The sequence below is a fragment of the Mirounga angustirostris genome, unplaced genomic scaffold (genome assembly GCF_029215605.1).
Source record: "Mirounga angustirostris isolate CCGP_5_RB_7025 unplaced genomic scaffold, mMirAng1.0.hap1 SCAF_14, whole genome shotgun sequence".
Classification (NCBI taxonomy): domain Eukaryota; kingdom Metazoa; phylum Chordata; class Mammalia; order Carnivora; family Phocidae; genus Mirounga; species Mirounga angustirostris.
In genome coordinates this window covers 27,136,052-27,152,556 of record NW_026991722.1, presented here as the reverse complement: position 1 = coordinate 27,152,556, position 16,505 = coordinate 27,136,052, and the positions used below count along the sequence as shown (strand labels likewise).

Genomic DNA, 16,505 nt, shown 5'->3' with positions numbered 1-16,505 from the left:
ATTTGGGGGTGGTTGACCACATAAATAACGAGCACTCATAGAGTCATAAGTAATCATGGTAGCAGGAACTTAAAGTGGAAAGAGAGAGAAACTGACCCCAGTGCCAGTAATGTTCCATGGAGGGGTGAAACTGTCCTGTAGTTAGTATTTGGAAGTGCTCTGGAAGGTGGGGGCTGCTGGTGTTGTACGTGAGGATGGAGGGCAGTATTCGTAAGTGATTCTGGTCCCCCAACTGTGGCGTAGGAGCAGCTTCCAAGGACTACAGGGTTGGTGGCATTTTCAGGAGAGTCAGATTTCCACAGGGAGGTGAAAAGTTCAGTGCAGTTTTCCATGGATCTGGCATTCCAGAGGGCAGTGGAAAAGTTGTAGGAAGGTAAGTATGGGTGGCTGGAGCAAAGGAGAATAACAGTGGAGTGGAGGATGAGACAGGAGAGCAGTGGATGGGTCCCAGAGGCTTGTGTTTGTGGGTGGCCAAGAAGATAGAATTACAATGTTTTACTTCTCATAATCACTGGTTTTCTTCCTGCCTCTTGCTCTTGCTTTCTCCTTTTCCACGGGGGCTCTGGTATACTCTCATGCTGTTAACTTCCCTTATACTGTTCTTCCGCCTCACTGACCCATCACGCGGCTCTTTGCCAGCCCCCTGCTAGCGTCACTTCTTCCCTGCTCCAGCATGTTTAAGCCCAGCTCCCTATAGAGTGGGCTTTCCTGTTACCTAGCTGGCATAGTCTGATCCCTGGACGCACACTTGGAACCTGTATCACTCTGCTTAGCATAGCTGGAGAAAATCAAATAGCGGCAGAATCGTGGGTTGAGTTAGCGTCCTAATGTGCAGCGTCACCCTGGCTGTCAGTGCTGCGCAGCAGATCCTGTCTTTCCTTAGGCAGTTCTGTCTTCATAGTGGTTGCTTCACTTTTCTGAACCCTCATCCTGCTACCCACCCACACCTGTGCTCTGCACATGGCCTTGCCGCATTCTTCACAGATGAACCTTGCCTCAGTCTTCTGCCATCATGCTTGTTTCTGCTCTGCCTTTTTTCCGCATATGGCCGGGTCTCTCCCATCTTTTAAAGTTCTTCATACACACACATACCTCTCCCTCAGACTCATTTTTCTTTCTCGGTACTATCCTATTGCCTTTTTCTTCATAGCCAAACTATTTAAAATGTGTATATTCTTCCTTTCCGTTATTCTTCCCCTTGTTTTGCTACATTGGGTTTAGCCCTGTCACTCCTCTGAGGCTCTTCTTGCCAAGGTACATGTATGGTCATCTTATTGCTGATTCTAGTGGACTCTACCTAGTCCCTCTTCTCATTGGACCTCTCTATTGGGCACTGATAAGCACTTCTTCCTAGAAATGCTCATTCCATGGTGTCCTGGCTTCGTATTTTAAGGTTTTCTTCCTACCTCTTACTTAACTTGGTGAGCTCCCCTTCATCTGCCCATCCTTAATTATTGGTGTTTGTCAGGGTTCTCTTCTAGGCCTCCTTCACTCCTCTGCTGCCCTTTACCTTCCCACCTACTGCCGAGGACTCTTATTTCCTCTCTAGACCTCTGACCTGAGCTTTAGAATAGTACCTCCAGCTGCCTGTTGGACATCTTAAAGGCACGCCATCATCATGTCCTAAGCAACCACCCTCATCTGTTCATTGGTTCACTGAAGGGCACTGTAACTCTGTCCAGTTACCTGAAGCAGAAACCTAGCCATTATTTTTTACTAGGTTTGTTTGTTGATTTGCCTGATTCCCAGCATTGCTAACCCTCTGTATGTACACGTACACAGATAGTATCCCCCCATTTTGTTTCTTTACTAGTTTGGCCGTAGTCATTTCTCACCCAGGAAACTATAGCAGTCTAACTGGTTTTCTTGCCTTTCATATTCCCTGCCCTGATATTAGTTCCATTTGTACACTCCAAAAGGAAATTTTTGAAAATGGAAAACCAGATCATGTCACTGCTTAAATTCTTCAGTGGTTTCTGACTTCTCAAGGTCAAGTCCAGACACCTTGCCCTCTGAGCCCTGCTGACTTTCCCAGCCTCATTTCCCATTACTGTTTTTACTACATTACCCCACATTTTGCTGAATTTTTATACCCTAAAGGGCAACACAGTGTTCCTTATTGCTACTTTCCCTCACCTGTGCCTACTCTTCCCTAAGAGCTCTGTGTCCTCGATTATTCCCAAGTCTGGGAAATTTCCCTTTTCTGTGTCTTTAAATGTACTCCTTGCTTCTCTAACAGAGCAATTTTCAAGTCACAGTATAATGGACTGCTTTTTATAATCCCGGAGTATATCGTGAGCTAGTTGAGGGTCGACACTATATACCTCCTGTCTTTGTTCTCCGTAATATTCCTAGCACCTAGTGCATAGCCTGTCATAAACAAGTATTTATTGTAGGAACAAATAGATGAGGTACATTGTTAGAGTTGTACAAAGCAGGGCTGCTCAAAAGATTGAATATGGACAAGCTGAAGGCTTGAAAAAAGACTATATATTCCTTCCTAGCAGTGCAGTAGGAACAGTGCGTGTGATAATAGTTGTAACTTCAACATTGAACTGGACATTGGACAAAACACTTGGCCACAAGCAAGGTGTTGGGGTCAGAGCAAGAATCTGAGTTTACCAAATCAAGACTTAGCCATACGTACTCCCCATTTAAGCAACCACCCCAGATTTAACAAAACTGGGTTTTGTCTGGTGAATGCCACCTTTCATATGCTCATAGGATTCAGTTATTTCCCCATTGCCAGTATTTAGAATCCTATTTCTGCTGTTCTTTAATACAGAAAGTTAAGCCCTTGCAGACTGTAATATAATCTCAATCACCAGTTGTATCTGGGAGCCATTTTAAGCTTTGTGGTCTTCTGTTTTCTCATATGCATCATAGTCAACCGAATAAAAAAAGATAATATTAAAGAATTGTTAAAAAAAAAAAAAAAAGACCCACAGTTATATTCAAACTTGATTGCTTTTTACCAGCTTTCACCCAGCACCAAAATACTTCTATAGTGTTATATGTGACACTTTCTGTGTTATGCATACACTTCCCCAAGTTTTTTTTTTTTTTTTTAAGATTTTATTTATTTGACTGAGAGAGATTGCACAAGCAGGAAGAGCAGCAGAGGGAGAGGGAGAAGCAGGATCCCCGCAGAGCAGGTGGAGACCGATGTGGGACTTGATCCCAGGACCCCGGCATCATGACCCGAGCTGAAGGCAGTTGCCCAACCAACTGAGCCACCCAGGCGCCCCCACTTCCCCAAGTTTCTAACGTAGACAGTAGTCACTGTCTTTGGACATCATTGCATTTTGCTTATTTAAAGTTTTTTCCCTTAGGCTAGATTCCCAGAGATGGGACTACAGGGTCAGAGGGTTTAAAAATTAGAAGGCTTTTGCTTTGGGACTGTCTGTAACTTTCCAAAAGGGTTATACTAAAAGTTCTCAGGAGTATGAAAGTACAAGGTTTCTCAGTGACCTTGAAGCATTGGAATGAGTGATGTGAAGGGGTGAGGGAGGGGGAAGTGAGAGTCATGTGTGTAAAATCTTACTGATCGTGGTCTAGTTTATATGAGGTGTCACCAAGGATTTTATTTATTTATTTATTTATTTATTTATTTATTTATTTATTTATTTATTTGGCAGAGACACAGCGAGAGAGGGAGCACAGGTAGGGGGAGTGTTTGTTTGTTTGTTTGTTTGTTTATTTATTTGACAGAAAGTGACACAGCGAGAGAGGGAGCACAAGCAGGGGGAGTGGGAGAGGGAGAAGCAGGCTTCCCGCAGAGCAGGGAGCCCGATGCCAGGCTGGATCCCAGGAACCTGAGCCAAAGGCAGACGCTTAACAACTGAGCCACCCAGGCGCTCCAAGGATTTTTTTTTTTTTGATACAGAGACATAATATTGTGTTAGATGACAATATATTTAAATAAAAATACCTTTTAAAGAGTAACTGAAAATTTGTACCTGTTGCAACTCGGTTTATTTCATAACTCCTAGATATTCTAAATTTCCTAAAGGCCAGAACACTTAAGAGCTGGGTACATAGACTGAATTATTTTAACTCTTGTTAGAATTGTTTATATTGCTGTGTACTTTGCTGCTTGCTCTTAGCCTTTATTGAGAGAGCTCATGTTTTCGGTGCGTTGGAGAATGTGTTTTACTGCACCATGTAATAGATGCTTTGTGAAGCCCCTTGTGAAAAAGTTCTTACATGCCCCAGTGCCACAAGTTGTTATGCTTTTCCAAGAGTATGTGGTTTCCTTCTGTCTAATAAGAACTATCAGCAACGTACAGGTTATATTTCAGTTGCTCAGAACAAAAACTGATCTGCCTCTAGCTTTTTCTTTTAGATGTGGTTTAGATTTTGTCAGCTCTCCATTCCTTTTGAGAAAGACTGTTAAAATTGTTTAAAATTTAAAGAAAATTGTTAAATCCTTCATAAAGCATTCCAGTATAAATATGTTATTAATGAGTATTTCTGTTATTTATTCCGTTTATGCCTTTGAACATTTCTGGTTTAGAATTTTGTTCTATTAAAATTCACCGGTAAGCAGTAGAGAACCCCGTTGCCCTCTAGGTGGTGACAGACCTGTTATACAGGTCATTTAAAAGCAGACAGGAGTTGAATGCAAAAAGCATTGTGGAATAAAATATAATAGAGTATTATCACAGTTTATATATACGTATTTACTAAAGTACTCAATGTGTTGTTGTTGTTGTTTTTTTTTTTTCTTCCTAAGGAATAGAGAGCCAGAGACTTGACAGTTTCACTCTGGTGAGCTCTCGTACAGCAGTCCTGTTTCTGTGATTAAGCCTTGATGGGAAATCTGTCAATGAGTTGTTCGTGCTGCTTGTAAGAAGTCAAACTGTAGAGCTTATTTTTTCCCCCTTCTCTCTCAGGTCATTTGGATCCAGGATTCCTAGCAAGTGACAAGACATCAGGTGGCAATGCACCTCTCAATGAAGAAATTAATATTGCCTCTTCAGATAGTGAAGTGGAGATTGTGGGAGTTCAGGAACATGCAAGGTAGGATATTAAGTGGAGCGTTCTGATATTTTAAATGTGAATTTGATTTTAACCAGAAGCCAAGTGAGAAGAAAATGGTAGTCCTCATGGCATGGCTGGCATGAATGGTGGGAGCTCTCATCTTCCTTTGGCTTAAAAAAATGCTTTTTGATTAGACGTGATAATGAGCTTCAGAATGTGTTGCATATTGTCTCCTATCAAAAACTTTTCAACCATACATGTATGTGAAATAGAACTGATGTTTTCCTCTTTTATTTTTAGCAAATGTCTAGATAGCTTGATAGATTTTTCTCTTATGGCTTAAGTATCACCCTACTTTTCCCCCTGTCATTCATACTTTCTTGCCTTTCACTTTATCTGGAAATATATTGGGAGCAAACAATTGGGAAATATACATCGGACATCATACCTCTATTGCTTGTTTCTCTCCTTGTCTTTCATTAAAACTTGCGAGTTACTTTGGTCTGTTCCTAACGTAGTAGATTTCTAGTGATGTTCATGTGACTCAGGCAGTCCTCTTTTTTTAGGATTAAAAAAAAGCCACAAGATGTCAACTTTGTGTAGTATTTGAAAATTTTTGAAATTTGTCATTCTTTAAGTTTAAGTTTAGGGGTGAGCAAACTGTAGCCCACAGGTCAAATCTGGTCTGCTGCCTGTTTTTGTATGGACCTTAAGCTCAGACTGGTTTACATTTTTAAATGGTTAAGGGTGGGGGGAGGGGAGATCAAAAGAAGAAGAAGGTTTTGTGACATGTGAAAATTATATGAAAAGAAATTCAAATAAATTGCATTTATCCATAAATAAAATTTTATGGGAATGGAGCCGTATTTGTTCATCTACATATTGTCTGTGGCTGTTGCACTCCAGTGACAGTGTTGAGAAGTTTCAGCAGATGCCTCATAGCCCTCAGAGCCCAAGATACTTACCTCTGCCCCTTTGTAGAAAAAATGTACTGACTCTCACTTTAAGATAATGTTCCTAAGAATCAGTTATAGCCTTCTCAGAGGTGCTCCTGAGGAACATTTCACACACACACTAGAGAACAAAAATGTAGACTTGGGAAAATTTGTATTCTACATTAGCAAACAACTTTTCTCCTGGGCCACAAGAGTTAAGTTGTGATTTCCTGATTGCCCCAAGTAGGCATATGACACAATATCTACATTACCTGGCTCTTAGATCTGATTTTATTCTTTGGGTAGAAAGGTAATAAAACATTCACCAGCATTTCTTCTGTCATGTATATAAAAGGTGAACTTAGGAGTGGAGAGTGCAGGCAAAATACACATGTGTGTAAATTGAGGCTACGTTTGTCTTAATGAGAACTGATCGTAGTTTCGGAGAGCATTTTTCAGGTTGTACCTGTTGGGACTTTAAGGATGTAGAGTTAAGTCATTGTTTTAATATGTCTTCTCCCCAAAAGTGGCCCGTTCTCAGATGTTACCAGAGTTAAACATGCCGACTTATCCCTCAGATGAGAGGATAGAGCTTCTGATTTTTTCCTTTACTTTAGCATGTGTTTGCCATAATTTATTTCACCGTTGTTCCTTACAATATAGAAGACATGATTATCCTTTAATCCCTACTATAAACCTTATCTTGCCTATTAACAAATTGATAGAGGTAAATTATCTTCAGTTTTGCCAGGAGCACATTATCCATTCACCAACTTCCTCTTGAGTTACATTTCATGTTTTAATTCACTATTAGTCATGTGTTCCTACTGAAGTAGCAAAGAGTAAGTAATAACCTATGTTGCTTACTTGATCTCTTTGTCCCTGAGACATACTACTTGGTCCAGTTCTCTATTAACTTCTATCAGATCTCCCTTCTTTACTGTTTACTTGTGCCTAGAAGTGTTACAGAGTGAGCCACCTTTCTTCTTGGCTTCTTTGTTCAACTTTTCTTCCATCATAAACTCTTTAGCTTCTTTTTTTCTACCAGTATTTTGGTATCTGGAGTTAAAATTATCATTATATTTCTGTTAAAACTTGGAAATTTAAATTCTAAGTTTTTACCCACCACACACACACACACACACACACTCTCTCTCTCTCTCTCTCTCTCTTTCTCTTTCTCTAGTACTATTACTTAATAGGTCTTTTATCCAGATTGTCATGTTACTCTGTAGACCTGTTTGTTCACTCTTAAGTGGCTGGCTACGTTGTAAATAATATGAGGTAATGTTACTTTCAAGGACTTTTTCCTTACAGGCTCTGAATCAAGATATGTTTTATTCTGATCCTTTGGTTTGAATCCTGTGGAAATGCTATCTTAGAGGTGACAAATTGATTATGAAATCTCAGAGATGGTGAATACTGCCCATATGATAGAATGTACAGTTGGCAAGTTTTGTTTGAGTACTTTGAACGGACTCCTGTGTCATTCTGAGGGGATCTTTTATTTTGCTTTTTGGGCCTAGGACTGAATAGAGTCTCACTGGTTCTTCCGTGTCTTTCTGAACATTTTTCCAGTACTTTCTTTAGAGGAAACCTGACAATCTTTCAACCATTTGAGATTAAAAATCTGAGAAGCAGGTTGGGGGAGAAGCTTTCTTGTTGGTTGCTTCGGAGTGACCACTTTGGCTGCCTGTATCTCATCTGGAATTTATTTCTTTTACAGGTCTAGGGTTGCAGTTATGAAGTATTGATGGGCTTCTGGCAGGGTTATCGCTTGGAAAAAGGTTTTAGGTTTTGATCCACATCTTTTCTAATTTGATGTGCATGCATAGATGTTTTGTGTGGATTTAGTTGTCCTGTTCTTATTTTTTCTTTTGATATTCTACCTTGCTGTGGGCTTTCTGAGAGTTTTTTAAAAACTCAGACTTGGTTCTTGAGTTGTTCTCTTTGGGATTGTGATTGCTCTGACTTGAATTGCGTTGCCATTTTTCCATATTGGAAGCATTTTGTTTCACATTGACTCAGTAGTTCTAGTTATGTTGTGTCTTTTTTTTTTTTTTTTTTTTAACAGTTTTTCTTTTCCTGCACGTTAATATCTTTCCCTGCTTTTTAAATTTAGATTTTGATATGTTCTCTTAGTTTCTGTGTTTCATCTAGTCATAGACTAGAAAGCATGCCTTCTGAACTAATGGTTTGAATGCATCTTTTATGGCTGTCTTGTATTGCTGTGATTAACTCCGGACGTTACCTAAATGTTATCATTTCTAGATGTTAATTTTGGGACAGTCTATTTTCACAAGATGTTCTTCGCCAATGAGATAGAGACTTTTCCAGCACCTCTAGTTCCTCTGTGCCCATTTAATTTTGCAGAAGTTTTAATTTATGGCCCTCTGCCAATATTTTTCTTTGTCCTTGGTCCTTTTTCCTTTTCTTCTACTAGCCTCATTGGTAATTGCCTTAGGAAGATGAATGCATATGAATGCATACAGAACAGGCCTTTCTGTTATGGAACTGTTGGAACAGTTTCTTTGGTACCTGTCCTGTGAAGCTTTTGGGAATAATCAGATCCTTACCTCATTTCACCATAGTCTTTGATCCTGTGTTCATTTGTCTTAATGTTGGTTCATCCCTCCACAGAAGAACTGATGCTAGAATCCTTTTGCATTTAAGACTGATTGCTTCCTAGAACCAGTTGCAAACATCAGTCTTCAAAAAAGCAAGGGAGACAGACAGGCATTTCCCTGAAGCCAAGGATTCATTTCATCTTCAGTTAGGAAAAACAAGTAGGAATGTTATCTAAGAGGTCACGTTCATGCTCTGTAAATGAGAGCAAAAATGATTAATGTTTAATGTTGTTTTCTTAGGATAGTAAGTTAACTGTATCAAAAGCTGATCATCAGAGCCTGCCCTCTTTTTGTATTTTTTCTTTTCCACTGTGAAGTCTCTCCTTTATTGGTTTCAGTATATGAAGAGTAGGAAATTATTCTTTCAAAACTTATTATTTATAAAGTAGGTTTTTTGGGGGGAAAGTGAGTCCTAAGCATTTTCTTGGGTACAGGACCCAAAATATGACTCTAGGTTATGTTTTATGCCTATTGCCCATCATACACAGATAAATGGCTTTGTAAAAGCACAGCCTGTATCTGCCCTAGAATTGGATTGGATCAATTAAAAAACAGCTGAGTATGTTCCCATGCCAGATCTTTCATCATACAGAAAAGGGTTTTGTGATAATCCATGAAACTGTATTTTATGTTCTTAGGCTTACCAGAAATTTGAGCCTCTCATATCCTTCTTTATAGGGCATCTCTATAGGGCTGATAACAATTGTTCTGGTCCCTTTTCCTCCTGAAATTTTTTCCGTCCCTATCTGGTATAAGTTGATCTATAATGTACACCATCTTGTAAAATAGTTGAAATGTTTCTCCAGCATCCTTTTATTTACCAGCTTGAGTCTTTTTGCCCTGTACTTAAAAAGGAAATGTGGTAAAAGCCTTATTCAGGCCTCATCCATGTCTTAGCTACCATTTTATTCAAGGAGGTTGAGGTCATTAAATCACAAAAAATTTCTTGAATGTTTTATTGGCTTATAACACACACAGAAAAGTTGTAAGTGTACATTTTACTTTTTGCAAACTGCCCACACTCAGGTAACTAGTGTTCCAATCAAGAAACAGAAATCCCTCCTGTGCCATCTTCCATTTACAACCTTCCCACCATTGTGCCCCCTGTGCTACCAGCCTCACTTCTAAAAGGAGAGTTTTGCCTGTATTCAAAATCTTAAAGTCAGTACTAACCTTAGAAGTCATCTTAGAATACTCTTTAATATTCCTGACAGATACCCTAGCACTTGCTTGAACATTTAAAAGGCAGTGTATTCCATTAGCTGCAATTGTTGTGTAGTAATGATCATCTAAAACTTCCCTCCATAAACTTGATTCGTGGTTGTTAGTTTGCTCTTGAGATCTCTGTATAAGGTGGAGTAGCCACCTTCTTCCATGGTGAGTCTCTCTTCTTTGGGATTTGACCTTCCAGTTGCAGTTAAATAGGAGCTGAGAAAGCTTTTGACTGAAGATGGGATCATCACATAATCCAGAGAATCTAAAATTTTGAAATGAGAGAAACAGACTGAGAGGGTTGACGCTTGAATCAAATGAATGAGACCTAGTTATTCCATCATCCTTAGGTTCTTTGAGGTGCTCAAGTGTCTTTTCAGCAAATTCTCTTTTTTGCTTAAAGTAGTCCAAGTTGGTTTCTAGTAACTGGATTCATTTGTAACATAACTACAGAAGTGATCTAATTCAGATAGTTGAAGTGCCTCATCTCCTTATTCTCCTTTCTGTGTCTACCAGTCCTCAGTGGTATATACTGTCTCTACACCTCTAACTCTCCTACTCTGAGTATATTCTAGAATCTGCTTTGCTGTTTATCGAATGATTCCCAGGGGCCAGGCAGTGCTCCTTACAATCAGACATAGTATAGTGCTTCAGGTGCAGTCTGAGGAAGGCATAGTTACTTAGTGGAAAATAAACTCCCTGATGGAGACCTTTTTTGGGATCCTGTGCTTAACTTGCTTAAGACCCTGGACAGTTGTCTTTTGGCCTTGGTTTTCTCTTCCGTAAAATGATCCGATCCCTTTTATTTTATTTTTTAAAGATTTATTTATTTATTTTAGAGAGAGAGTGCACTCAAGAGAGCAAGAGTGAGAGTGAGCGTGGGGTGGGGAGGGCAGAGGGAGAGAGAAACTCTCAAGCAGACTCCACTATGATCTGGGAGCCCGATACCGGGCTCAGTCTCACAACCTTGAGATCATGACCTGAGCTGAAGTCAAGAGTCAAGACGCTTAACCAGCTGAGCCACCCAGGAGCCCCTGGATCAGATCCTTTTTAAAGCCACTCCCTTGTATGATTACTTAGGGAGCAGTGCAGAGTAACAGTTGGGACTAAATACCTCTTTTTTTTTTTTTTTTAAAGATTTTATTTATTTATTTGACAGAGAGATAGAACAAGTAGGCAGAGAGGCAGGCAGAGGGAGCAGGGAGCCCGATGGCGGGGCTTGATCCCAGGACCCTGGGATCATGACCTGAGCCGAAGGCAGCCGCTTAATTGACTGAGCCACCCAGGTGCCCCCTAAATACCTCTTTTATTTTGGAGATATTTCTAGGAATTCTGCCAAAGATTGCATTGATTCTCTCTGTAGCCATTCATTCTCTGAATTCTACTAAGTTCTAGCCTCTTGTACTTGTACAGGTGAGCTTTCGAATTGTTGAAGAACTTTATATTTTTAAATTGTTAATCTGGGCCTATTTTTGCACTCTGCTTTGCACTCATTATGTTTTGCCTTATCTAATTTAATACACACATTGTAAAACGACAAGCTGATGTGAAAAGCAGTGGACTCAAGATCAGACCTGGCTTGCAGCTCTTTGGCCCACCACTTTCAAGCAGTGTGACCCTGGGCAAATCATGTAACCACCTGAATCCTCGGTTTCCCTTTTGGTTGAGTATGGATAGTAACTTCTCCATCTACCTCATAGGTCTGTTGGGATTGTCAAATGAGGTGAGGCTGCTAAGAAACTCAGTATGCTAGTGCCATCAGTCATCAAAACTATTTCTATAAATGTTGCATGGACTCCTTTGGCTGACATTCTTCTGAGATTACAAGATCACTTCATCTGAGTGTACTTAATGGATTGGACAGATCTGGATTAGTCTTTGGATTTTATGTCTCATATTTTAGTCCTTTTCACTAGCTAATCTTTGAAACCATAGTAGCCCCTGGGTTAATAGCTACTTTGCCCATTCTGAACAGATAATGGGCTTCTGGTATGGTAACAAATCTACGGTCTGCCCCTTGCTTTGGCCCCAGGGGATCTGTTTTTTGGCACCTCTCTTGGTAAGGGAGTAACTTTTAGGCTACCTTTGTAGGAGCAAGGCCTCTTTGCAGGGTCTTAAGAGTCCTTCAGCAGTTTTGCAACTAAATCTTGTCCATTGTTACCCTAATGTTCTTTTGCATCTGGTAGTGCAGGTAGCAGTGGGCAGAGCTGGAATTCTCCAGTGATCCAGCACCACTCGTTGTACGCAGCCTGTTTGAGCAGCTGCTCAAGACCCACTGTAGTAGTTTATGTGACTAGAATCCTACCAGCTGTCACTTTCACATATATTACGCAGGCTCTGGTCAGTAAGTTAGATGTGAGGACCAAAGTAGCACCGAAAGCTTGAGCGGCCTGCCTTCCACTCATCAGAATCCAGAGTCCCTCAGTGATTCATCCAGGAGGCTCACAGTTCTAGCATTTGATTGGAATGTGGAATTCATTATGTCAGTGTTGCAGAAACCGTTTTCTTCCAGTGAACTCTTGGTGAGATTTATCAACAAGGCAGTTCTGTCCCTCTGATAAAACACTTTTAGAGGACCTTAACAGATGGAGCACTTCAGCCTTGTTAACTTTCCCTGAACTAAGACATAAAACACATAAGCAGTTCAGATGAATGAACCAGGTGTTCTGTTGTGACCTTCAGGGTAAGGGAAATTGATCCTTTATGCATGACCTAGTACTTACAGACTCCTAGAAATCCAATCTGTAAAGGAGTATTACTATTACTCTCTTGGAAGATACTATTCCCAGGATGGCATAGAACTTACTTAGGAGAACAGCTTATACGTATATTTCTTACTGTTTCATTTGGTTAGACTAAGATTGTTTGGGTATCTTAATTTTGCTCTGGATTTATATTCTGCCCTGTCCTGAAGACCCCAGAGGTTTAATTGTGTTAAGAGAAACATTGTTATCTGTCCATTTCAGTAACAGATCTAGACATAACTCAGGAGTTTCTGACTGAGACAAGACTCTTGTCTGTTTTTAGGCTAAATTGAGAGAGGCGGGAAGGAAGACAAAGAGGGAGGAGGATGGGAAGGATATTGGTTGTGAGTTTCATGAACTCACACAGTAGGCTTATCTTTGTAAAAGTATCAGTTGGTGCTACTGAAGCCATATTGCCTTCTGTTTTCCCTGTGGTGGGATTAACCAGGCTTATGCTTTTGCTCTTCACCTCGATTGCAGGTGTGTTCATCCTCGAGGAGGTGTGATTCAGAGTGTTTCGTCGTGGAAGCACGGTTCCGGCACGCAGTATGTCAGCACCCGGCAAACACAGTCATGGACCGCTGTGACTCCCCAGCAGACTTGGGCTTCACCCGCGGAAGTTGTTGATCTTACCTTGGATGAGGATAGCAGACGTAAATACCTACTGTAATACAAGGTCACTGTGTTTCCTCTGCACTGTTCCCTTCCACTTCCTCCTCCTCCTCTTTGTGACATGGAAGTTCATTGTCATAGCTTCAGCCTCAGAAGCTGTTTGTGGCATTTGTATAATCGAAACTCATGGAAAATTGCCCCCCTCCCCTCCTTTTTTTTTTTTTTTTTAAATTAAAAGAAGTCACTTAGGAAAATAACTTAGCACAGAGAAAAGAATTTCTTCTTTCCCTCAGTAGAAATATGAGGATGATGAATTTATTAGAGAGCTTCATTTTACTTGGTGACTTTTGATCTTAGGAAACTCTGCCTTCCTTTTAGAATAATATTTTAATTACCAGGTGAAATGGATTTCAGTTTTTGAATCTTGTATTTATTTTTCTGTGTAATAAAATTAATATCTAGACTTGACCACTGTCAGCCCACCCATTGGCACTCCTACCTTAGGGCATTTGCACACATTTAGTCAGGTCCTTCTTGGCACCTAGTAGGGCATGTGCATTTGAAAACCTGTCCTTAAAAATAGAAGACAGAAGTATTACTTTTCTTTTAGCTTAAGTCTTCTGCCTTCTTTCCTGACTTTGCTCCTGGCTGATTTCCCACAATACAAATAATTGATATGGCCCTTTGTGTTTATAAATACTGCTAAGGTGACTTAGTTGGTCTCCTTGTTGCAATAATTCATAACTCTTTGTAAAATGTCTGCTTTTGGGGCAGAGGCATTTCAGATAGATACCCACCATGAGGTTTTCTGGGCATGGGAGGAGAGTATTGAGAGATCAGTAGGAAAATCTCTCTCCCTCAACTTTTTTTCCTGGTTTGTTCAAATAACGGGAGAACACAGATACCTATTATTTAGGTAGAATATGAAGAGTTGCGTTCACCTCTTAGACTGTGGGCACTTACAAGTCTGAGAAGACAGTGCCTTCTTTCATAGCTGGTCTCTTCATAGAGGAGGAACAACTGTTCAACACTTGAGCTGAAATAGACTTGATGCTATATTTGGGTCTTCTTCTCCTCTACCATCTAAAAGTGGAAAAAGCAAAATGCACCATAAGAAACCAGATGCAAAGCACATAAATGACACTGTAGGTTTTACAGTCTCTCAATAAGCAAAGGGTGATAGGAGCTTCAGGGAACTCAGGAAATGCCAGTGTTGGAGTTGTGTGGCATTAGTTAACTACCTTTTTTCCTCTAACATGTTGTAGTTACTAGTGAATTCTTTTACAAGCAATACCTAGTTAGAACACTATGTACTGTGCACAGGGAGGAGTGAAGTGCTATTGGCTTAGAAGACCTCATCTTTTGTTTTTCTGTGGTTTTTGTTTGCTTTTCTTTTGTTTCCATACTTGCCATATAACATTGCTGTAGCCCTTTGCTTCCCTCCCCAAATGCCTTGGTGGCTCTCCCTTATCATAAGAGCATGGAACTACCATTTTCAATTGTCAATCAGTGGACACACATGTACCAAGTACCTGTCCTGCGTAAGGCACGGTGCAGGGTAGGTGCAGCGGGGCTGCCAAGACAAATGGGGACACCCCTGCGTGCACATGCGTCAGAGTCTGCCTGGCTCCACCTGCCTGGCCTTTTCTTCTTCTTCTTCTTCTTCTTCTTCTTCTTTTTTTTTTTGGTAAAGACTCATTTAGTCCTTTACCCTTCTTCCTGCTGCTTTAGTTCTTCCATGTACCTCTTCCATGGGAGTGGATATAAGCGTGTGTTCTTTGATCTTCTCTGATAGCCTCTCATTTGATCTGGCCTCTGTTCTTCATCAACTTTTTATTTTCCTGTCAATCTACTTTTAATAGATCAGGCTTATAAAAGATCATGAACCTCCAGTTTTAGCACCTCATATATCAAGTCTCTCACATGGCCACAGTTCTAGACAAAAACCAAAGATCCAGAGGCCAGAGCGAAATAGGACCTTCTGCAGATTCACTACTGGTGTATCCTTGGACCTTCATATTTTACTTTAGGATTAATTTATTGAATTTTACTGTTACACGTTGTTTTTGACTTGAATTAAAATGCTAGACAAAGCAGAAATGTACAATTTCTGGTCTGTGTTTTCCAGGAAAATCATTGGGAAAAGAATAGAGTGGATTATATGACTTGAAGTTTTTGCAGCTTACTTTTTCCCCAGCATCAGGGCAGAGCCCCATTTTAAAGAATGTTTTCGCATTACCTATTCTTATGTTAATAGTGTGTTTTGTCCAGTTCCACACAGCAGGTGATTTCCCATGACATATTTTCTTTAGCCCCTAGTAGTCATCCTCTAGAGAGAATTCTTCTGGTGTGCTGTGTGCACTCTGGATTGGGAGCAGAGAGCAGAGTCATAACCAAGCTCTTCTGTGGCCTTTTGCCTTTACACCAGGTCGCACTTTTCCCGCACCTGCCCCCGTTCCAGCATCCTGACTACCTGACTTGATGCACCAGAACAGGGATTTAGAAATTAATATGCAAAAGGGGGAGGGGAAGGGATGGTGGAGACAGTCAACTGTTTTCCCCTGCAGGGTTGGGATTTTTCCACCTACTAACCAGAGAGAGACTCTGTTTCAACTCTTCTTTCATTGCCAGATCCAGAAGAGGGGGGGTGTGGTTTCCGGCAAGGTATTGTACTGATAAAATTGTGTGGGTAACAACTCCTGTGACATTTGAAATTTCTTTTAAAGGGATTGTTGTTAACCAAAGTGTTGGATTTGGTAGCATAAGTACTTCTTTATGCCTCACAGAACATTGTTCAAAGCTCTGCTAAAGTGGTGCACTCGGGTCACAGGTTGGATTGTGGCACAAATTCAGTTAAGTCCCTTCCTGCCCTCCAGTTTGAAACCACAGAGCAAGAACTGGCTGTTGCGTCCTTGTTGCTGCCCTAGAACACGTACGTGCTGCTCACCAGTAGCTGTCTTTTCATTCTGATGGAAGGGGCCAGACTGAATGGACTCCAGTATTCGTTACAACTGAGCATTGCATCAACTCTGCTTTTATTGTTCTCAATTATGAATATGAACCCTCTGATTTGCTAAGTTAGTCAGTTGTTCACTGTTACTTTTAGCAGATTAGCACCGTAGTTAACTTAAAAATGAATTTATTGCCTGCTTTTTATACTGTGTCACAAGGTTTTTGAAAGAGCTGGGGACACAATGTTGTCTTTTAGTTTAAACTTTTTTTTCAAATGCAAGGAGCCCGTAATTTCTGTTTTCCAGTATGTGTATGATGTGACTTCCATGTATATATATATAAATGATTGCGCCCTAACCAAACTTCCTCAGATTGTGCACTGTTTGTTTAAAATAATCACGTATTTTAGTCCAATGCTGTTGTATTTTTCATTTTATTTA

At 40.4% G+C, this 16,505-nt stretch overlaps 1 protein-coding gene across 5 annotated transcripts in view; it reads left to right on the top strand.

Annotated features, from left to right (window-relative positions):
- The window catches only part of ARK2N (arkadia (RNF111) N-terminal like PKA signaling regulator 2N), a 93,329-nt gene that overhangs the window by 66,633 nt on the left and 10,191 nt on the right, over positions 1-16,505 (top strand). For 3 of the 5 annotated variants that reach the window (XM_045886777.3, XM_064577653.1, XM_045886782.3), the window contains 2 exons: positions 4,896-5,022; positions 12,982-14,976. In XM_045886777.3, coding sequence (XP_045742733.1) covers positions 4,896-5,022; positions 12,982-13,171 — 317 coding nt within the window. In that variant the 3' untranslated portion in view covers positions 13,172-14,976. Of the gene's footprint in view, positions 1-4,895; positions 5,023-12,981; positions 14,977-16,505 lie in introns of those variants that run through there. The other 2 variants (XM_064577651.1, XM_064577652.1) reach the window with 1 other exon arrangement.